Here is a 24,392-nt window from a genome sequence, read left to right on the forward strand (position 1 = left end):
AGATCATCGGGCATTAAATGCGAAATGGATGGAGGAGGAGGACCTAGCAAATACTCCTTGGATTTGGAACTTTATCTCGACGCTTTTTATCTAGCAGTGGCTATTCCAAGAGTTCCCACAGATTAGCGGGTTGAATTTGGTGCAGGCGGGACTGCACAAGAGGGGAGTTACTCCACTCCTTTGTCACAAAGTCATGATTTTCCTTTGGATGTCAGGAAAATTGATGGGCTGAGAGTATTCTGCTAGTGGATGACTTTATGAGAGAAGTACTTTGACTTAGGATTTTCGAAAGTGATTTCTCGTACACGACAGTGCTTGAGGCGAATGATTACTCGCACACGACAATGCTTGGGTCGAAAATCTCTAAAGACATTATCGCAATATGGGATTAGTTAATCTGACATCAGTGAGATCCGGTGCGGATCTAGATGCGGTTACTATGTCATAAAATCTAATATCTAACCAACCCAAATGATTTTCTCATATTAAATTGATCACTTAATGTGGGAGAATAAATGGGAACAAGTGTTAAGATATAGATATGTGCTTATAGATCTATCTCAACACGGGCCAATAGTAAAGGGGCCCAAATGGGAGATGGTCTATCAAGAGCAAGGCTAACCAATGGAGCATAAGACCTTAGGGTTAGCTTCATTGAAGACCTCCAATAATGTGTGTAAAAGTCCTTTGACCTTAGGTAAGCTAGGGCTGAGCTTGAGGTGGGAACCCGGCCCAAGCTCGAGGTGCTTGTCGTGCTTGAGGTGCTTGTCCTGCTTGAGGTGCTTATCATGCTTGAGGTGCTTGATTAAGATGCTTGAGGTGCTTGACTGGCTCCATGCTTGAGGTGCTTGACTTGGTGCATGATTAAGATGCTTGAGGTGCCTTGAGAAGCTTGCCTGAGATGCTTGTGGGAACACCCCCTACTTCAAGTGCTTAGTCATGCTTGATGACTAAGGGGCTTGCTCATCCAAAGTCAAAAATATCCCTACAAGGAGGGGGGCGAGCCTACAAGGGGGGGGGGGATGAGAGAGAACACACACACACACACACACAAGGGAAGCCCCAGCTTGAAGAGGCAGCAAGGACACTTGTCAAGTTCCTCCCCATGTTGCCCTCATGGTGTGCTTGAAGCCTATTGGTTGGCCACCCAAGGGGTCCAATGATAATTTAGGATATTTAATTAATTGATTTTGCATTTATCAAGTCCTCCCTCTCAAAGGGGAAAGGGGGACACTTGTCCCAAGGCTACCCATGTTGCTTGTAATGGCTCCTGCTTGTGATTAGCTAGGCCTGGAGGGGTCCAATGAGCATCAAGCATGAGCTACAAGGGGGGGTCGACCCAAGCAAGCTAGGGGGGTGTTTAGGGGGTATACTCACCCACACACACTCACAAACACTCTCATTGTGTACTATGCAAAGTGCAAGAGCTCCCTCTCCTTCTCCAAGCAAGTAGAGGTTGAGAGCCTACACCAACACTCTTGGCTATGGAGTGCAAATCCATCCAAGAGCCATGCTTCAATGCTTGAGCTTGCCATCTATTTCTTCTTCATTACTATGCTATTATGTATGCTAGCACAAGAGTTATGATAAGTGAGGAACTAGCTCTTTCTCGTATGAAATGTTTCTTCTTCCTCTTCCCTACCCTCATTCCCTGCTAGCTCTCTCCACCTTCGAAGGTGTTTGAGGTCTTGGGACTGAGGCTTGGTATAGTTAAAGCTTTCTTCAAGTTTAGGTTATGCTATGATGGTGATGCATGAAGCTTTCCATCTTCATTGCTTCACCTAGGTCACAAGGAACACAAAGAATGTATTGTAACAAGTCTCTCTTTATGGGAGAAATCATAATACAAATGCCTATTGGAGGGGGGACCGGCTCTACATAAATCCGGTCCTCAACTGTTGTCATGTTCTCTATATTCTCTCTCTTGCAAAAGTATTGTCCATGCCAAGTTAACTAATTGCTATAATTATGTTGCTATCTTCAATTATGTCTATCCGCTATGCTCACAAAATCATTTCTTGAAAGTACTCTCATTAAATTCCGCTACTCTCAAATTGAATAGGCAAATGCCATTACATACTAAATACGTTGCTGGTAGTCATGGTCAGAGATTTGGAATGGATTTTTCTGTGATTGATTTGTCATATGATGTCCTGTGATGTCATGTGCAGTGATGTGACTGTCATCTTTGTACAAGTGCTAGATGTGTTGTGTCTAGTGCGTCGGTACTTAGAGTCTGTGTCTGTTGAAATGGTTTATGGCCTCTATCTGTTTTGCAAGCGTTATCGAGGAAGATTACAATTCTTTTAAGAGGGGGGTATGTCACAAAGTGATGACGTGGCATGACCACCCCCGGGCAGAAACAATATGGACATGTGCAGACATGAGAAACAATACGGACATGTGTTGACGTGGCAGTACAGGCAGTTGACGTGGCAGATAGTACGGACGTACGGAAATCACACTAATAGGTTGCTGATGTGGTTGTACGGATTTCCTCTTTTCACACTGGCTGCTGACGTGGCAGGGCTGTACGGGCAATTTACGTTGATGCTTTTTGACAGTTTTTGAAGACCAATTGCTTTTGAAAAAATTTGCTTTTGAGTTAACTTGTTTTCCAACAACATCCTCGAGCTCATCTACAGTAAACATCCGTGGAACAGGAGGTTGCTTGAGGACTGACTTGATTGGGGAATTGATAGCTTTCTGCCAATGGGTGTGCACCTCGTCAATTGGGTGTTGCGTCAAAAGTTTGGTATATTAAGGATCCTCTGCAAATTTGAGCATTTGTTTTTCACAATCATCAACTTGCTGTTGACGTTGCATCTCCATTAGCTGATACTGCGTAGGCCGAGGTGGTCCGTATTCGTGATCTGCTAATCCATTCGAATTTTCCGTACCGCCTCCTGTTTCAGAAGTATCAAGAGGGTTCGTTTGATTCTTGCGAGATTCGTCGATTAAATCCATGTGTGTCGTGGTAAGAGGATCGGATTTCCCGGTAGAAGAGAAATTGGCCGTGCTCAGATACCACTGTCACAGACTTGGGCATCCCAAGTTGGGAATCCAACATGACACATGAGAGAATCACTTAAAATACTTCAAAACTTAAAATCACAGTTCAATTTTTGGTCGACACGGCCCGGTGTAGTTCCGTGCCTAGAGAGATTGGCCTCAAAGACTAGCGCCCCTTTCGGTATTTCTTTTATATTAATCTTTGAGCAAAGTGCAACTCCCGAAGGGTCCTCTGCTTTCAGATTCTGCGTCAAGATGCTCTGGAAAATGAGGCCCCTAAGGGTCCTTTTATTCTCACAAGGGATGCCAAAAGCAAAGCCCCAAAAGCAGTTAAACTTAAAAGCAATTGGTTCCTAAAGCAATGATTCCAAAAGCGTCGTATTTCCAAAAGCAACTGGCTCCAAAAACTGCTAGAAAAAGCACCAGCGCAAAAAGCGGAATTCGGTACAGTTTTACCACGTCAGCATGCTGTCAATGCAATTTGCGGAGCTGCCACGTCATTAGCCTGTCAGCGTAATTTGCAGGCAGTTCGTAGTGTCTCCACGTCAGCAGACTACCGTACAATCTGCCACGTCATCTGTCTGCCGTGTGTGTGTCTGGGTAGCATGGCCACGTCATCATTTTGTGACAGTAGGTATTATATTTGTTTAGAATGCTTCAAATACAATGAATGCGTATGTTCGTATTGCATGGCTGTATTTCATGGCTTTACTGATGTTCTGATTAGAGTAGCCCAGATTGTATCACAAGGTTCTTTTTTTGCAGTTCGGAACATTCTGGGCTTAGAAGAAGGTGTGGATTGCATTGTGATTGGCACTCTGTATAAGCAGATGCAGCTTAAGCCATCGATTCTGGATGAATATGCAAAAGAGGTAAGCTAAAATATGGTCTTTAGTTGAAGCAATTTCATTACCAAATTAGAAATAAATAGGCCATGTTATGTGAGAATTGGTGAGGTTTGCTTGAATATATCTGTTTTTGGCAGCGATCAGTTGCTCCTTTAGTATCACCTCATAATTTTGTCCATGCAAACGATTATTTGATCCTTGAAGATGAAAGTGGTCGAATCAGATTGGTAGGGGAGACATTGTCCGCCAAACCATACGTTACTGGTGAGTTTGTAGTTATTTCAGGCATGCTTGTCACTTGCTTGCACGATATTCAACCACAGATTGCATTCAAATTTTGCGATTATTTCAGGTGTGGTTGTTGCTGTTTGTGGAAGAGAAGGTAGCGACGGGGAATTTTTGGTTCAGCGTATTCTAGAACCAGGTTTACCTCCTCAAGAGCCACTGCCCTCTCAAAAGATTCCAGGTCTGATGCATTCTTGTTGAAAAAACTAACCTTAGTTCTGAAAATATCCACTAAGTATGGTGTTTTAGTGGTGGCAGTCGAAGATAAATATGTGGCCTTAGTGTCAGGACTGAGAATCTGTGCTAACGAGGCCAACCCACTCCAGTTTCAACTTCTTGTCGACTATTTGACAGGACATCTGGGGGACGAAAAGGCATAAAACATTTGCATACTTTCAATCATTCAGATGTTTTTGGGATGGGATGGGTGCCCAAAGAAAACATATAAATAAATAGACTTCTTGTTTGGGACAGGAACAAAGTGCTGTGGCTCAAGTTGTTCATGTTGTAATCGCTGGAGATTCAGTGCATTTACAGTATAACTTGCTGACAGGCCAGGTAAATCTACTGATTATTCTAAAGGTCCTGGGAGCCTTTCAAGTTTGATTGCCCGCTGGTGATGCATATCTCCTGCTCTTTTCCTGCATTATGAACTCGAACACTTTGCTGATTCTGGGTATGTTTTTGAAGTCAATCTCTTCCAAAGATCAAAGCAAATTGGTTGAACCAGTCAAGGAGCTGGATCTAGCATTGACACAGGTTTACTTTGAAAATTCCATGAACTGTGCTAAGTTTGATGAAGGTTTTGACCAAACTCTTTTTAAGACCATTATCTTATCTATGATTTGAATGTGGCACAATCAGCTTGCAGCAGCTATTCCGGTAGATGTTATGCCTGGTTCAAATGACCCTGCCAACTTCTCTCTTCCTCAACAGGTTCACTGGAATAACATTTTTCCTGTATTTCTTACTGATCCTGTGCTTGTCTTTTTGTCTCTCTACTACTGATTGACTTTTGTCACTGCAATAGCCCTTGCATACATGCCTTTTTCCAGGGGCATCTGTGTATAGTACCTTTTATTCGGCCACAAATCCCCATTGCTTTGAGCTTGATGGAGTCAGGTGAATAGTGTGTGTTTGTTGGCTGCTTAGTTAATTCGTGTGCGCATGAAAACGAAGCTCCTGTGTGATAGCAGATTGTTAGGAACTTCAGGACAGAACGTTGATGATCTTGGCAAATACTCAGATGCAGATGATCAGATTGAGTTTATGGAAAGGACTCTCAGGTGGCGTCATATTGCACCAACTGCTCCGGACACTTTAGGTATTTTCTCTATAACAACTGATCTAGCAACACCTTGAATAGTGATCATGGTTCACAGTTTGATGATGGTTATTTACATGATGTAAGATTGGTCTGATAAAAAGCCAGTTGGCCTCTACTAAGATCTTACAAGATTTTTGTATTGAATCATGTATTAATGCTCTCTTTCTGTGTCTTTCTTGCACTGTTCACGCTGCTGAAGAGATTTCAAACTAAAGCTAGTCTTTTCATTTTATGTGGCAACTACGAAGTAAAATATATAAGGAAGGATGTATTGATTGGTCCTATAGGTCGATCTCTGTCTCTAAAGGACCCGCCAACTGAAAGATTTTATTGAAGAGCATCCAGGCAGTCTGTCTCTCTCTCTCTCTCTCTCTCTCTCTCTCTCTCTCTCTCTCTCTAGATCACTAATTTTTACGTAGAGACTACTCGGGATGGCCCACCATAGGTTACCCAGTCACACCCTCATTGGGGCATCCTTCTTGATCGAGCCATTCAGCTTGGCCGCTCATGAATGCCCGGGGATGCAAGGATCTTCACATCGTAGACGAGGTCTATATTGGTAAAACTTCTTTTGTTGCTTCCTCTTAGGGTTTAGGCCCCTCGGCCGGGAGATCTGCAAGTTGGCTCCCGTTCCAAATTTGGGTACCCCAAGTCGGAAATCTCGCAGGACACACGAGAGAATCACTTAAAATACTTCACAACTTTTTCACACTTTAATAATTGGAGTCGACATGGCCAGGTGTAGTTCCGTGCCCAAAGGTATTGGCCCCAAAATTTGGTGCCCCTTTCGGTATTTTTTTATATATTAATGCTTGAGCAAAGTACAACACCCGGGTGAACTCTACTCTTAGACTCTACGTCCAGATGCTCTGTAGAGTGAGGCCCCAAGGGTCTATTTATTCTTACAAGGGATGCCCCCAAAGAAAATGCCCCAAAAGCAGTAAACTCAAAAGCAGTCAAATCTTAAAAGCATCTGGCCTAAAAACTGTCCAAAAAGCAGCTAATACAATTGGCAGAAATCCGTACAGCAGCCATGTCAGCATGTCAACGCTTTTTGCGGAAAATCCGTACTATTTGTCCACGTCAACACCCGTCAGCGTAGGTCACGGAAATTCGTATTGTCTGTCCACGTGAGCACTCGGGCAGTAGTGCCTTGTCATCATTTTGTGACATACCCCCCTCTTGAAAGAATTGTAATCCTTATTGCGATCTCGGATTAAGTAATCCTTATTGCGATCATGCCCATAGATTTCTCGAGACCAAAATGTTGCAGTCATTACATTAATCATTCCATCTGCACTCAACACAATCATGTGTGAGTAATCATTTTCGAGAATTCCAATCCATCAATCAGACACCGAGTTTATACTGAACAAAGTGTTTCAATCATTCAGTCCTAGTTATCTTTTCATTGTGTGGCCATCTTATCCCTGGGGAACTCGTGATGCGCTTACCACAGTTGCATTCAATCATTCATCAATCAATCATCATGATTCAGAATTCATGATTCTTATCGTTATCAGATCCATTTTGGAGCAATCATTGCTCCGAATTCGTCATCATCTCATTCTCGATTTTCACATGTTATCTGTTCACAAATAGTAGGATCTTCCATAAAAATAATCTTCATACGTAAATCAAAGTCATCTTCGAAAAGTCCTACTTCATTGGGGCCCTTTCGATATTTCTTTTGATATTAATGCTTGAGCAAAGTACAACACCTGAGGGACCTCCGCTCTTAGACTCTGCGTCCAGATGCTTTGCAGAGTGAGGCCCCAAGGGTCTATTTATTCTTACAAGGGATGCCCCAAAAGCAATATACTCAAAAGCAGTAAAATGCCAAAAGCATTTGGCCTAAAAACTGTCCAAAAAGCAGTTGGTGGAAACCCATGCCTGTCAGCATGTCAGCGCTTTTTGCTGAAAATCCGTAATGTTTGTCCACGTCAACACCCATCAGCGCATGTCGCGGAAATCCGTACTATCTGTCCACGTCAGCACTCGGGCAGTAGTGCCACATCATCATTTTGCGACAGCTCCGCTCTTCAATGGCTTGACATGTCAGCAATTTGTGACATTAGGAGTCGGGCGTGGAGCGGGTCTCAAACCTCGCCTTTGCTGGGCCATGTGGCAACAATCTTGTAGATGACCGAGGGGGCTTGAAGCCTTTCCACCTCGGCCATCAAGCTCGCTTGCTCTTCCATAAAAATAATCTTCATACCCCCCTCTTGAAAGAATTGTAATCCTTATTGCGATCTCGGATTAAGTAATCCTTATTGCGATCATGCCCATAGATTTCTCGAGACCGAAATGTTGCAGTCATTACATTAATCATTCCATCTGCACTCAACACAATCATGTGTGAGTAATCATTTTCGAGAATTCCAATCCATCAATCAGACACCGAGTTTATACTGAACAGAGTGTTTCAATCATTCAGTCCTAGTCATCTTTTTCATTGTGTGGCCATCTTATCCCTGGGGAACTCGTGATGCGCTTACCACAGTTGCATTCAATCATTCATCAATCAATCATCATGATTCAGAATTCATGATTCTTATCGTTATCAGGTCCATTTTGGAGCAATCATTGCTCCGAATTCGTCATCATCTCATTCTCGATTTTCACATGTTATCTGTTCACAAATAGTAGGATCTTCCATAAAAATAATCTTCATACGTAAATCAAAGTCATCTTCGAAAAGTCCTACTTCATTGGGGCCCTTTCGATATTTCTTTTGATATTAATGCTTGAGCAAAGTACAACACGTGAGGGACCTCCGCTCTTAGACTCTGCGTCCAGGTGCTCTGCAGAGTGAGGCCCCAAGGGTCTATTTATTCTTACAAGGGATGCCCCAAAAGCAATATACTCAAAAGCAGTAAAATGCCAAAAGCATTTGGCCTAAAAACTGTCCAAAAAGTAGTTGGCGGAAACCCGTGCCTGTCAGCATGTCAACGCTTTTTGCGAAAAATCCGTAATGTTTGTCCACGTCAACACCCATCAGCGCATGTCGCGGAAATCCGTACTGTCTGTCCACGTCTGCACTCGGGCAGTAGTGCCACGTCATCATTTTGCGACAGCTCCGCTCTTCAATGGCTTGACATGTCAGCAATTTGTGACATTAGGAGTCGGGCGTGGAGCGGGTCTCAAACCTCGCCTTTACTGGGCCATGTGGCAACAATCTTGCAGATGACCGAGGGGGCTTGAAGCCTTTCCACCTCGGCCATCAAGCTCGCTTGCTCTTCTGGTGAAAGAGCAAGTTGAAGGGTTGGCTCCGCGGTGTCGAGCAAGGGGGCTTCAGTAGAGTCTCTTTGAGGTGAAGTAGGGGCTGCCATTCTGTGTCTGCTACTGAAAATAAGAAGACGAGGATACCCACGAAGACCACCAGTAGGCTGAAAACAGCCCACAGATAGCGCATGAGAGTGAAGGGAGGATGGAGGATGGAGGGGAAAGGTGTTGCGAGGCGGGGTGAAGCTAGTGGGAAGCAGGGTGAGTGGCTAGGCGGGCTGCTCAAGAAGGGAGTGAGGGGGGGCTACAACAACGTGAGCGGCGGGATGGAGTGAGGTTGCAGCAGTGAGTAGGGAGGAGCAACAACGAGCCTTACTCGTACCAAAATTATCTTGAACTTCAGTATGCAAGGGTTCTTCTTCAACAAGGTCCATAACGTCTTGAAAAATAATCTTCTAGGGATGGAGATAGCAATACAACTACTCCACCAACGACATCAAAAACCATGAATATGACATACTTGGTATTGTTGCAAGAGACCATAAACCGGCAAGGTGGAGACTTACGGACACTTGCAATGAAGAATGGCACGCTAAGGGTTCTTGTTGAGAATGAGCAACTCAAGAGGACACTTGAAATGCAAACAATGCAACTTGAAGAGGAAGTCAAAGAATGTAATTGCTCTCTTGCAGACTTGAATGCTTTGAAGGAGTGCTTGGAGCATGACTATGTATTGAAAGAGAAGAAGTTTGACACCATGAGTCATTTTGTAAGTGAGATGAAAAATGTATGCACAACCAAGCCTTGGGTTGATGTATGTAGTAGCAACGTGGTTTTTGATTACTCTCTCATGTAAGTTATGGCCCAAACAAAGAATGTTGAGAATGTAGATATAGAGAAGTCGAAAGAACGTAAGTGATGTTCCAAGAACATTGTCATTCTTGGAATTTTCAAAGAGAAAGTTGGAGATGCCTCTTTCTCTTGCCATTATATTGAAGATTTTAAAAAACCCACTTCGACATGTCAACAGTCATGGTTTATGGGGCACACAGTGTCACAAAACCAGTGACGCGGCAGCCATTTGGGCAGGAGAAACCACACACACACCCCGGCTGATGTGGCAGCAATCCCGGATTTCGCGCTGCAAATGCTGACATGGCAGTCCCGTAAAATCCGGCGGAAAAAAAAGGCGCTGAGCGTACGGAAAAAGCAGAAGCTGTACGGATTCCCAATTTTGTGTTGGAAAAAAAGCAAGAAAAAGGCTACACAATATTTTGGGGCAGCTTTGGGGTTTTGCTTTAATTTTATGCCTTTGCTTTATTTGTGGCAGCTTTTGGGGCTCTGCTTTTAGCAACCGTTGTAACCTTTATAAAGAACCGAGGAGGCTCCCTCTGTAGAGCATCTGGACGCAGAGTTTGAGAGTGAGCACCCGCGGGAGTTGTACTTTGCTGGAAGATTAATATAAAAAGAAATACCGAAAGGGGCACCAGTCTTTGGGGCCAATACCTCTTGGCATGGAACTCCGTCGGGCCGTGTTGAATCAATTGTGAACTGTTTTGAAGTGAATTTGTGTTTTGTCGTGGTAGATTCTTGACTTGGAGTGTCCAAGTTTGTTACAGTGGTATCAGAGCTCAGAAAGATTCTTCTTCTACGGAGGATCTGATCCTTTTTACAGCGCACATAGCTTTTGGGAAAGAATTTTCGTGTCTCAACCCCGGACTTATTAGCCACTCACACCCTTCATACATCGCCCATCGGGCGTCCTCCCGTCTTCACCGCTTTGTCTTACAGGGCATAAAGCCATTAAAAATTCCAAATTACACATGGGTTCTGGTGAAGAATCTGACAGAGATGACACCTCTCATTGGGAAGGCAAAGAAAACTTGAAGATCCGGCGTGGGAATTGAAGAAAAGAATGAAGATTTGGGCAAATTTTTTTTTCGGACAAGTTTGTCAGAATAAGAGTACAAACGTCAACTGCAGATTGGCATATGTGTGAACAAATTGATTAAGTACTCCAAGAACCCGAGATTGGTAATACACCTGAAGAATTACCCAATTGATATGATTTACTCGAGATGGCGTGTGGCCATTGCTTCTACTCTCAAGAAGGGAGTAAAGCCAAAAAGACAGATGAGTGCAGAAAAGCAGAACCTGTACTCGCAAAAAGACGTGGACAAGCGAAGCACAAAGCAAAGCTTCGGAAAGGGCAAGAAAAAGGCAAAGAAGCCTAGATTTCGCCTAGTTTCTGACAGTTCTATCGAGGAATCATCCTCAGATACTTCGGACTCCGACGATCACATGTTTTATGCAAAGAAGAAACATTTTGTTTTTATAATTTTAAAAGCCAACCAATATGACTTCCTCGAAGATAAAAGCAAGAAGGTCAAAGAATTTAAAGAAGGTGGACGGTCGATTTGAATCCTTTTCTGGGTTCCGTGATGCTCAAACATGGCGGTTCACTCTTCTACTGAGAAAGGAAGCTCTGGTTAAATGGTTGAAAGGCTTTTTATTTCTTCTTGGCTGACTCGGGAGTACGAACGAGATATACAAATGCTTGGAATCATCTTCGGATGACCAAGCGAGATTCTTTGGACGCTTATTGCGAGAGATTTTGGAACTCTTTTCTACTAGCCTCTTCATTTATGAAGGTCTTGTTTTAAGGAACAGATTGAGTGGTTTTGCTGCGGACTTCCTACAGAGATCTGAGACTACTGCTTGGAACAGAAGTTGAATTCTTTTAAAGAATTGATGGGTCATGTAAAAAGGGGTTTTTGCGATACATTCAAAAAATTTGACTTATTCCATTGATGAGATCTTGACTCAGAGAACCCAACAGACCTCTCACAATGAAAGTAGAAAGAGAAAGAGTTTCCAGAACAACGAAAAAAATGATACATGTCCCCGACAGACTCTTAGAGAAAGGGTTATCTATCTCAAAGAGGGGAATTGTTTTGGATGTGGGGAACATGGGCACATCTCCGCAAAGTGCCCCAAAAAGGCACAGCAAGAACAGACTGCAGATAGGCCAGAGTTCTAGAGCAGTAGAGGAATGTGGCAAAAAAGGCAGATGAAAACAGAATTGGTACCACATTGCATGGGGCCTGAACCAAATCAGATGAACTAAAGTACAAACTTTGCCGCACCTAGGGCAAAGTGAAAGAACAGGAAGCCCTCATTTTCTTTGATGGAGGAGTCAAGGCCAACTTCTTTTCACTTCAATTGGCGGCTCGATTTGGGATTACGCCCGACAGGCTGAGGCCACAGGCGGAGGTAGTTCTAGCGGCACCCGGACGGGATGATGCCAATACACCGATCATTGGCAAACTCCGTTGCAATGTCAGGGGTGTTTAGGGCACGAGGACTTCTACGTAATGCCCTTGGAAGGTTGTGACGTCCTCCTCGAGATCCCTTGGTACCATACGAACAATGCCGTGGTTGACTCTCGGGCTGAGAAAGCGACTTTGACAAATGAAGGGCACAAAGATTGTACTTGATGAAATTCAACTTCTTTCCTTGATTTTCTGGAGAGAATTGAATGATGATTAAAGGTCGAATATGTTTTGACCTAGAAAAAGAATGCCAAGATTTTCTCCACACTCATGTCGATTGCTTTTCTGAGGGTCCGCCAGGCGAGTTGCCACCAGCTCGTCCCGAGGATCATACCATTGATCTGATACCTGGAAGCACACCATCGAACCGGCCACCTTATCGTGTGAGCCGACCCCAGAATGAAGAAATTATGAACCAAGTGAAAGACCTCTTGGAAAAGGAGGGTCTTGTCCAAACGTGTACTTCACCGTATTGCTCTCCAGTGTTGTTAATGACGGATCTTGGAGAATGTGCATCGATTATAGAGCTCTCAATAAAATCACCATCAAGAACAGTTTTTCGATTCCTAGGATCGATGATATTCTTGACCGACTACAGGGATCCTCATGTTTCAACAGGATCGATTTGAAGAGCGGATATCATCAGATCTGAATCGCGCAGAGGGATGTCTACAAGACAGCTTTTCGGACGACTTTTGGTTTATTTGAGTTTCCGGTGATGCCTTTTGGCCTAACCAATGCTCCAACGACATTTAATCGAATGATGGACAGGATTTAACGAGAGTACAGACTATTTGTTGGCACTTTCTTTGACGACATCATTGTCTTCTCCAAGGATGAGGCAGAACATAGAGCACACATGCTATAGGTCTTTCAGGCATTACGAGATCACAAGTTGGTGATTATTGCAAAGAAAAGTGAATTTTTCCTACCAGAGATACACTTTTTGGGACACATTGTCTCAGCAGCAGAAGTGCAGGTGGACCCAGCCAAGATAGAGACTATCCGTGATTGGCCCGACTTGAAGAATGTCCATGAAGTTAGAAGCTTCTTGGGCTTATGTTCTTATTACTGGCGGTTCATTAGAAAGTTTGCAGAGGTTGCTTCCCCTTTGCATATGTTGACACAGAAAGGAGTCCCTTTCTCGTGGGGATCCACAGAGGTGATTGCCTTTCAGACATTGAAAGAGATATTGACTACAGGACGAGTTTTGACTTTGCCGGACTTGCAGAAGTCATTTGAAGTATATTGTGATGCTTGTGGTCGTAGTCTCGGTGCGGTCTTAATGCAAGAAGGCCATGTTATTGCCTATGAGAGCCGATTGTTTTCACGGCCAAAATTGACAGCACAGATTTATGAGAAAGAGCTTTTGGCGGTTATCCATGCTCTTACTCAGTGGCGACATTACCTACTCGGAGCAGATTTTACGATCTTCACAGATCATCAGAGTTTACGCTACTTGTCACAGAAGTAGCTATGGGAAAAGCAGATGCGGTGGGCAAACATCTTGCCACAGTTTCACTTCCAGATTGTCCATGTGCAGGGACAAAAGAATTTGGTGGCAGATGCTTTGTCTCGGAAGCCGTTGGTTCTGGCTATTTCCGCGATACATCATAGGAGCTTCGAGGATATGGTCGATCAATATGCCACAGATACAGATTTTGCAGATATTTTCACTCGGATACGGATTGAGGAAGTCGTAGCGGGATATTCCATTCGGGATGGCTACTTAATGAGGAAAACTATGTTGTGTGTTACACAGCCGTTTAGGGAAAAGGTTATGACCGAATGTTACTGTCCACCTTTTACGGGTCGCCGTTGCATTGCTACCACCTTGGAAGGTGTGGAGAGATACTTCTTTTGGCCGAGACTCAAGAAGGACGTGAATGATTTTATACGCAGTTGCTTGGTATGCCAGAAGGTCCAAGTTTGAGAGGCATAAAGCACAGGGATTGTTACAGCCTTTACCCATGCCCACCCGCCCCTGGGAAAGTATTGCAAATGGATTTCATTTTCGATCTCCCGAGAACACAGAGTGGTCACGATGGTGTCTGGACTGTTATTGACAGATTTAGCAAGCAAGCTCCTTTTATTCCAGTGAAGAAAACAGTCAAGCCGGATCACTTAGCGAGACTGTTTGTGGCACAGATCTTCAGATTACATGGCATGCCTGAGACGATTGTCTCTGACAGGGACCCCAGATTCACGAGTTTTGGAAGGCAATTTGGGAGAACATTTGCACGCGGTTGCAGTTCTCGTCATTGTTCCACCCGCAGACTGACAGGCAATCAGAGATTGCCAATTCAATGGTACTAGATTTATTGAAGTCTTACATCTCGGATCAGAAGACTCAATGGGAAAAGTATTTACCTTAGACTCAATGGTGAAATTTGCCTACAATAAAACGATACACTCTTCGACGGGGAAGGCGCCATTTGAGATTATTGAAGGTGCTATGAAGGTTCCACCCTTCCTAAGCACGAAAGATAAGATTTTTTAAGCCGATGAGTACACGTTTTGCCAAGGTCTGCGAGGCTTTGCAGAAATCTCAAGAAAGACAGAAAAAGGCAGCAGATTGCCGTTGTCGCGATTTGAAATTGAAGGAGAACAATTGGGTGCTCTTACGTTTTGAGAAGGCACGCCTGGGAAAGAAAAAGGTAAAGGAGAGACTTTTTCCAAAGCTCAGTTTGCGCTACTACGGACCTTTCCAAATTTCCGAAAAGATAAATGATGTCTCCTTTAGACTAAAGTTGCCCAATACTTGGAGAATTCACAATGTTTTTCATGTTAGTCTCTTGAAGCCTTTTGAAGGCGATGTGCCCGATGATGGGGAGCAAGATGAGCAACCGAAAGTGGAGGAAAACGAGCAAATACTCGTTCCAAAGCAGATATTGGCACAGAAAGATAGAAGGTAAAACGATAAGACGGTTCTTGGTTAAATTCAAGACCTACTCCGCATTGGGGATGTGAAGTGAATGGAGGAGGAGGACCTGACAGATACTCTTCAGATTGTGAATCTTTACCTTGAAGCATTTGGTTTAGCATAGTCTATTCCAAATGGAACCCCGAACTCAGCTTGGGCGGAATTTGGTGCAGCGGGTATGCACAAGAGGGGAGTCGCTCCACTCCTTTGTCAACAAATTGCCCCGATTTTTGATACTAAAGTCACTGATGTCTCTTTTGAGTTTCAGGGATATTGTGAGCTGACAATATATTGTAATGACTTTATGAACTGGAATTCCCAAAAACAATGATACTGATTTGTTCTCGACTTGTTTAAGTGTAGGAACCGATAGACGAAATGATTGCAGCATTTCGGTCTGAACGATCTCGATAGACGTGATTGCAATAAGGATTAGTTAATCGGGCATCCATGAGGTCCCGATGGATCTAGATGCGATTGCTAAATGCGTTGCCGATTAATCATGGTCTGAGATCCGAATGAAATTTTGAATGTGATTTGTCATGTGATGTCCTGTGATGTGACTGTCTATTGGTACATGTGCTAGATGTGTGTTTCTAGTGCATCGATACTAACAGTCAGTGTCTGCTAAGAAACTTTATGGCTTATGTCTGTTTTGCATGCGTAATCGAGGGCGATTACAATGTTTTCAAGAGGGGGGTATGTCACAAACTAGTGATGTGGAAGCCATTTGCGGCTGATGTGGCAACAGTCTCGGATTTCGCGCTGCAAATGCTGACGTGGCAGTCGTGTAAAATCTGGCGAAAAAAAAGCGTTGAGCGTACAGAAAAAGCAGAAGTTGTACGGATTTCCAATTTTGTGCTAGAAAAAAGCAAGAAAAAGGCTACGCAATATTTTGGGGCAGCTTTTGGGTTTTGCTTTAATTTTAAGCCTTTTCTTTATTTATGGCAGCTTTTGGGGCTCTGCTTTTAGCAACCTTGTAACCTTTATAAAGAACCCAAGGGGGCTCCCTTTGCAGAGCATCTGGACGCAGAGTCTGAGAGAGAGCACCTGCGGGAGTTGTACTTTGCTCGAAGAAAATATAAAAAGAAATACCCAAAGGGGCGCCAGTCTTTGGGGCCAATACCTCTTGGCACGGAACTCTGCCGGGCCGTGTCGATCAATTGTGAACCGTTTTGAAGTGAATTTATGTTGTGTCGTGGTAGATTCTTGACTTGGAGTGTCCAAGTTTGTTACACACAGAGTAGGTAAGCAAAGAGCTTCTTGCTCAGGAGAACGGCCAATCATTTGCACACTGTTATATGAGATCAAGCGAAAGATTCTCCTTGATAATAAGTGGATTTATTTGAGAGGTACAAAATGTTTTGTATGTGAAGATCGCATTATTATGTAACAAAATGTGTGTCACAAGGCATATGAGGATAGGGATATGAAAAACAAGGACATGTCTCATTAAGAAAACATGCTCAAGGACACAAGTCTATGGAGCAAATAGGAACACGTGATCTATGAGACTGAGTTAAATTGAACATATGCTTTTGGAATTGCAATGGATATTTATGGAATGTGGGGATTGACATAGATGAACTAACTAGCAAAGCCAATGCTGTACTTCTTGTTGAACCTTGGGAGCATGATGCACAAAGGATTAATGGGCTAAAGAATATATTGTACATTCATTAATGTGGTCAAAGAATCTTAAGCAATGAAGAGGGTTAGGAGAGGTAGCATGTATGATTGAGAAAGGATTGAAAGATTTTGTATCAATTGTAAAAGATGACAAACACAAATGTTATTTATTGCTGAAAAGTATGAGACAAAAAAGAGCATCCATTTTTGTAGCCGGTACTACATTTCTCATCATGATTTTCCCTTTTATGCTTGCATGGATAGAGATCAGCCATTTGTTGATTTAGAGGATGTTGCTTGTTTGAAAGGCAAAGGTGATGATATTGTCTTTATGGATATGAATGCCCTCATGAAAACATTGCATGTCATGTGACACATCCAACCCTATGTGTCCGTGGACAAGCTACATCATAACAAGGGTTCCGTCAGTCCAATCAGTCTAGATTAGAAGCGATCTGGCACTTTTGTGAGTCTATTCGTAGACCGTGCATGCCTAGTCACTTAGTGTAGATGCATATCCTCTGGTTGCACACAGCATGATCATAAGCATTCCCATCAGAATCCTTCAAGGGAATTTTCCATTGCATTTAGTCTATTTTACCTATTTTTGACATTTTTCACTTATTAAATTTAAGTGACTTTTGTTGGAAAGTAGGTAGGGCAAATTCGGTAAGATAATATATAAAAGCAAACCAAGCTTAGCACTATTTGGCAGAGGAGCAACGAGAACATAGGACTTCGGCGACAGGTTTCCCCTCTCTCTCAGCAAGACTCCCAACTACCTTGGGCGATTTCCCTCCTGCAGGCATCCTAGTGTTTTTCCTCACCATCGCCAGCAATCACAATTCCTTGGCGTTTTTCAGCAGACACAAGATCGCCATAGCCTCTCTGCATCTAGCGTTTCCAGATCCCCTCATCCCCCAACATCCCTTGGCGTTGTCAGCACCAAAACGCAGCTGAAAATCAGCGTTTTCAACAGTCCAAATCAGCATTTTTCAGCAGCAGAAATTAGCCCCGAATTCAGCGTTTTGAATCGCAGCAGATTTCAGCCTTGAGCGTTTTTGGACAGCAGATACATACCCCAACATCCCTTGGCGTTGTCAGCACCAAAACGCAGCAGAAAATCAGCGTTTTCAACAGTCCAAATCAGCATTTTTCAGCAGTAGAAATTAGCCCCGAATTCAGCGTTTTGAATCCTAGCAGATTTCAGCCTTGAGCGTTTTTGGACAGCAGATACATACTTTCAGTTTTCAGCCCTAGCGTCGGCCTCGTCACCCCCGTCGACGACACCGACATAGTCTAGACTTGCATCAATCACATGCATCATCATTGTACCAGTTTGTGCAATCAATAGTAGACCACTCTCGCTGACGAGAGTGGGGCCTTCGGAGGAGGGTTTTACAACCGTCTTGGTGTCGTAATTCTCTTTCTCTCTCTATCTCTCAGTCTCATACACTTGCACGCACAGTATCCATTCACTTTGTTGTGGTCATAGCACTCTCTCATTAAGAACGGAAGGCTCTCCCTTCCATAAGAACAAAAATGAACCTTGAGCACATTATGGATCACTCATCTTGAGAAAGAACAACATTCATTCCGTTGCACCTTACATTGGTATCAGAGCTTTGACAGTGTTCTGTATCACTCAAGGAAAGAACCACAAGAATCACAAGAATTTTTTTTGCTTGTTGTGGTCGCACGAACCCAAGTTCGCTTGGGTATGTCGATTCTTAATCGTGTTTTTGAAGAGTGACAGGAATCCCAGGAAAGAAGGGCTTGTCCAGCCTCCCCTTGTGCCTCTTTTCACTCATTGAGAGCGGACCGTGCACTTAGCGGCCGGCCAATCTACGTGAGGTGGGAAAAAGCAACCTTGGTGTGAGCGCAAGGCCGCTAAGGGGTGCGCCCAGGGAAAAGAGTAGATCTCGGGTGAAGAGAAGATCCTAAAGAAAACCTCAAGAACCTCAAGAACCTCAAGACCCTCAAGAACCCAAGAACCCAAGTTCCTCGAGAACTTAAGAACCAAAGATCATAGTGCATTGTCCTCACCCGAAGCGGAATGGATACTTCACATACAGATGATGAGCATGGGAGTGGCGAAGAAGAGCTTTCCCCACCAGGAGGCTTTCCCGACCCTCCTCCTTCCCCATCTACGCCACAAGTTGTACCAAATTCTATGGAGGTGATGGTCAAGTCGATGATGGAGATGATGGCACAACTAGAAAGAAAAGCAGAACGACAGGAAGCCAAGGACCGCGAGCGCGAAGAACGAAACGAAAGAACTGCAATACAACAAGAAGCGACTCGCATTGCCTTGGAACGCGAGTGCGAAGAAGGCAACGAAAGAATTGTCATACAACAAGAAGCGACTTGCATTGCGTGGGAACGCGAGCGCGATGAACGAAAAGAAAGGAAAGCACAAAGACAAGAGGAATCTAAAGCAAGACGAGCGGCCTTGGAGGCCGATCGGGAAGCTCAGAGAGAACTCCGCACTCAAGAATTGGTTCGACAAGTTCTTGCCGCAAAATCCAAACCAACCAAAGATCGTGGAAGTTCCTCAAGTGGCGCAAGCCACGATGCGGATTTCAACAACCTAGTCACAGAAAAGTTGACTTTCAGTTTGTATGATGATAAGATGGATGCTACGGTTATTCATTCTTGGTTGCATCAATTTAATGCTTATTTTGCGACAACTAAGAAGACAGAAAATAGCAAAGTTTTGACGGCAGCCATGTACCTTGCCGGTGTTGCCATCAATTGGTACCACGATGGCAAGAGACACAGCTAGCCATGCACCTAGAGGAAGCCGACGAATTCATGCCCCTTTCCTATAGTTGGGCTGATTTCCAAGACAAGCTCAAGGTGCGGTTTATGCCTCCTCAATACCTCGCACGATTGAAGGAAGATTGGCGCAATCTCAAACAACATGGTATGCCAGTCGTGTCTTTTTCTAACCGTGTTTTGCAGCTCGGCACTCAATTACGCAAATCGGATGATGAGCGCAAAGAGGATAGAAAGATTCTTTTATTGGCCTAAAATGCAAAAAGATGTGTTTCGTTATGTCACACAGTGCACTATAAGTCAAAAATTAAAAGCTCCTCGGGGTAAGCAGCAAGGCCTCTTGCTTCCGCTGCCTATTCCCGATGGACCTTTTCAAGATATTTCCATGGATTTTGTGACTAACCTACCACCAAGTTTGCATTCAAGGAACACTCAATGTTTGACAATTGTTGATCGTTTCAGCAAGTTTTGCATGTTGATTCCTTGTAAAGCCACAGTTACTGCACAAGATGTAGCATGGTTGTTCATTAAGCATTGTTACCCCCTCTGTGGTTTGCCAAAATCAATTGTTTCAGATAGGGATGTTAAGTTCATGTCCAATTTTTGGCGCGCACTCTTTGAAAATTTTGGCACTAAGTTGAATTTTTCATTGGCTTTTCATCCACAGTGAGATGGTCAAACAGAAATTTACAATCAATTGGCTTTTGATGTTTTAAAGTCGTATGTGCATGATGAGCAGTCTTAGTGGGAGCTCTATCTCCCATTGGTTCAGGCTATTTTGAATGACTCTTTTTCTTCTGCTATTGGTCGAACTTCGTATGAGGCAGCTTTTGGCCGTCCGTTCCAGTCACTTTTGACTCGCTCGGTCAGTCAAATGCCTGATGCCAATGGTGAAAGTCAGTCATTGGATGAGATTTCTGAGAGTGTGAAGCTTCGGCTAAGCAAGGCTCAGGAATCTTATTCACGGCAGGCTAATAAGCATCGTCAGGATGTTTCGATCAAGGAAGGAGATTGGGTATATCTAAGAATCATGAAGCAATGTCTAAAGCAAGTTGGAAAGAAGTGTCCCAAGTTGTCTTTTCGTATGTATGGTCTATTTCCAGTCATTAAAAAGATAAATGAGGTTTCAATGAAATTGCAGTTGCCTAACTCATGGTCAATTCACAATGTTTTTTATGTTTCTTGGTTGAAAGTGTTTCAGGGAACACCTCCAAAGGACATTTCGGAAGAAGAAGAACCGGATATCATTGATGAAGCTGAAGTCATGGAGCGGGAGCAATTGTTGTTGCATCGGTTTCGACATGGTTCGAAGAAGCAAGTGAGGATACTTTTTGAAGTTCAAGGATCGAGGAACCCACGAAGCGGTGTGGATCGACGAAGAGTTTTTCAAGGATTATCCAGAGTTGTTGGCAGACTACAAGGAAGCCATGCAGCTCGGTACCAGTACCTCACTATAAAAAGGAGGGGATGTCACGTGACACATCCAACCCTATGTGTCCGTGGACAAGCTACAACATAACAAGGGTTCCGTTAGTCCAGTCAGTTTACATTAGAAGCGATTTGGCACTTTTGTGAGTCTATTCGTAGACCGTGCATGCCCAGTCACTTAGTGTAGATGCATATCTTTTGGTTGCACACAACATGATCATAAGCATTCCCATCAGAATCCATTAGAATCCTTCAGGGGAATTTTCAGTGCATTTAGTCTATTTTACCTATTTTTGACATTTTTCACTTATTAATTTAAGTGACTTTTGTTGGAAAGTAGGTAGGGCAAATTGGGTAAGATAACCAAGTTTAGCACTATTTGGTAGATGAGCAAGGAGAACACAGACCTTCGACAGGTTCCCCCTCTCTCTCAACAAGACTCCCAACTACCTTGGGCGATTTTCTCATGTAGGCATCCTAGCGTTTTTCCTCACCATTGCCAGCAGTCACAATTCCTTGGCGTTTTTCAGCAGACACAAGATCGCCATAGCCTCTCTGCATCTAGTGTTTCCAGATCCCCTCATCCCCCAACATCCCTTGGCATTTTCAGCACCAAAACGAAGCAGAAAATCAGCGTTTTCAACAGCCCAAATCAGCGTTTTTCAGCAGCAGAAATCAGCCCCGAATTCAGCGTTTTGAATTGCAGCAGATTTCAGCCTTGAGCGTTTTTGGACAGCAGATACATACTTTCAGTTTTCAGTCCTAGCGTCGGCCTCGTTAACCCCGTCGACGACACCGACAGTCTAGACTTGCATCAGTCACATGCATCAACATTGTACCAGTTTGTGCAATCAATAGTAGACCACTCTCGCCGACGAGAGTGGGGCCTTCGGAGGAGGGTTTTACAACCGTCTTGGTGTCGTAATTCTCTTTCTCTCTCTATCTCTCAGTCTCATACACTTGCACGCACAGTATCCATTGACTTTGTGTTCATAGCACTCTCTCATTAAGAACGGAAGGCTCTCCCTTCCATAAGAACAAAAAGGAACCTTGAGCACATTATGGATCACTCATCTTGAGAAAGAACGACATTCATTCCGTTGCACCTTACATTGCAACATGATACTTAACAGTTTGATATGTCATACATCTCAAAGGAGTTAGAGGAAGTTCACTTATATGATTGTTCTTCAATGAATGAGAAAGAGCCGCGGATCACTATGGAACGCTACTTGATGGATGAGAAAGAGCCGGACCATTCTACACATATATGGTAGTACCGACATGCTCATTGCAAATGGTGTTATCTTCATGGAGTGAAACCGATGGATTTACATGTAGAAAACAAAATTGGGATAGTGTGATTGATTATGTGTTACTCTTTGAAGCCATCATGTATTGCATAAAGAGTTTTATGCTTGGCCCGTGGAACTTGGAGTTAGACCATCACACCTTATGTATTGACCTTACATGTGGAGAGATACCTAAGCATGAAAATCTTAGCCAAAGTGAAGAAAAGTTGTCTCTTTGTATGGATTTCAAACGAGCATTGTATATTGAAATGGTTGAACAAAGGCATGAGTGACAAAGCTCCAACATGATGCACCATTGAAAACTAAATAAGAAGCTTTCAAGAAAGTTATTTTCTCTTGTGCTAAAGAATGCTTTGCCATAAAGCATATCAAAGGTGTCGACAAGGTAGATAATGTAAGAGTCAATTTGTTCGAAATTGATTTTCCATCTTCTCTTCTTTTGAATTAGTCCCTTGTATGTATGTAAATGATTAATCACCAAACTTTTCAAGTCCAAGAAAAGGTATGTGCATGTGGAAGATTTTGGAGCAACCTAAAGGTCGAACGGTTGAGAGTTTTGGTAACTGGACTCGAGTCTTATGGATATGTAGATACATTGTAGGCAACTATATGAGCAACCAAATGTCGGAAATATTTCTTTTTATGGTTCTCTCCCATGAATGTCCTCGGTTTTTAGTATTGGATATGTATCGGTGTGCTTAAAAAGTTAGCCACTTGCAAAGCGGTTATCAAGCCGATAATGATTAAATGGATAGAAGAGTCATCATATCATTGGATGTTTGATATGTTCAATCTTGCACTCTATACAAGAAAGGTCAATAACTATCGGACTATAATGATTGGGTTTGTTATGAAAAAGTTATTTAGGTACATAATGGAGATAAAAATTGAGTGAATAGGTTGAAAAGTGTAAAAGGACAAACGGGTTTCTATCAATGGCATAACACCATTGACCATCTTGTTACTCTTCTTGTTCTCATGGAAGAAAGCCGGTTGAAAGGTAAGTCATTGTATTGTTGCTTTTCAAGAAAGCTTTTGATACAATTCCATGTAACAATCTGTGGAGAAGCATAGAAAAACTCCTTTCAAGTATTAAGTGAGTTTAGTGGTTGTTGAGTCCTTTTGCTTGCATAGTGGGCTGATTGTGAATGAAACCAAAACAAGTGCGAAAACCAACCAAAAGGAGAAGCCATGTATTGTGTACAACAATGAGGCACTTGAAGTTGTTGAGAGCTTTAAGTACCTTGGCCTTGAGGTTCCAACCAATCACAAGTGGGATGAATGTGCTATGCGTCGTTTGGAAGTTGGAAAGAGCGTACTATGCATTTGAGTATATATATAATGCGGATGATGTCAAATGCTAGATTCTCAAGAAGTACCTGTTTGACACATTGGTGACATAGGTTCTTCTTTATAGAATTGAAGTGTGGGGCGGAAGCATCTCAAAGTCTACTTAGAAAGAGTTTGAGAATGCCCATAAGCGTTTTCTTACAAACTCTCTCCAAGTTAAGACACAAACACCATATATGCTCCTACTTCTTGAGTCGGGATCTCTTCCAATTGAGGTTATGGGCATGGAAAGGGTTGTGGAGTACATGATAATGATGCATCAAAAACCCTCACCTTGACTTTCTACAATTGCACGGAGAGTCAAAAAAGTTAAAAAGACATAAAGCAAGATCTTGAGCACGGGATGGATGCAAGATATAAAGAAGTGGTTTGGGAGATGGGATGCATTATACTTGTTACATGATGCCTCAATAGACTCCCAAGTGAATGAAGCTTTTGTACAATGCCATCGTATTACGGCTTGGAAGGAATCCGGTGGGTCGTGCATCATACATTACACCACCCATATTGCCCTCAACTACAAAACCATGTTCTTCGCCGAAAGAGGAAACCGTACTCATCCTTATATGCTTTAGCCTATCTCCTTGTTGGCGATACGCACTGCAATGGAGAAGAGTCGCATCGACTATGCACATTATGCTCATTGTAAGTTTGAGGGTATGAGTACTACACACTACTAGAGTGCTCAGCTTTTGCTCACATCTGAACTTGCTTCCCTCACATTTTCAACCATGACTTAGACCTACACACTTTTTTCTCCCAGCCAGAGTGTGGGCTCTCCATTGCGATTCTCATCACCACGATCCTTGAGCATTGAGAATCACTTATAAGCCCCACATATAGTACATCACATGTATCTTTGGTCCCATAGCCTATAGGTCATATTTGACCTTTGAAGACAATAAAATCTCAATCTGTGTGTGTGTGTGTGTGTGTGTGTGT

General features: G+C 43.2%; 1 protein-coding gene across 2 annotated transcripts in view; it reads left to right on the forward strand.

The window, feature by feature from the left end:
- Nucleotides 1-24,392, forward strand: part of POLD2 (DNA polymerase delta small subunit) — a 29,847-nt gene that overhangs the window by 3,935 nt on the left and 1,520 nt on the right. The window contains exons 3-11 of one of the 2 annotated variants that reach the window (XM_086504420.1): nt 3,778-3,884; nt 3,998-4,124; nt 4,213-4,326; nt 4,395-4,519; nt 4,620-4,703; nt 4,836-4,904; nt 5,010-5,081; nt 5,176-5,267; nt 5,342-5,469. In XM_086504420.1, coding sequence (XP_086360546.1) covers nt 3,778-3,884; nt 3,998-4,124; nt 4,213-4,326; nt 4,395-4,519; nt 4,620-4,703; nt 4,836-4,904; nt 5,010-5,081; nt 5,176-5,267; nt 5,342-5,469 — 918 coding nt within the window. The remainder of the gene's footprint in view (nt 1-3,777; nt 3,885-3,997; nt 4,125-4,212; nt 4,327-4,394; nt 4,520-4,619; nt 4,704-4,835; nt 4,905-5,009; nt 5,082-5,175; nt 5,268-5,341; nt 5,470-24,392) is intronic. The other variant, XM_086504421.1, reaches the window with a different exon arrangement.

This window comes from Adiantum capillus-veneris, chromosome 28 (genome assembly GCF_014529385.1).
Source record: "Adiantum capillus-veneris isolate H3 chromosome 28, ASM1452938v2, whole genome shotgun sequence".
Classification (NCBI taxonomy): Eukaryota; Viridiplantae; Streptophyta; class Polypodiopsida; order Polypodiales; family Pteridaceae; genus Adiantum; species Adiantum capillus-veneris.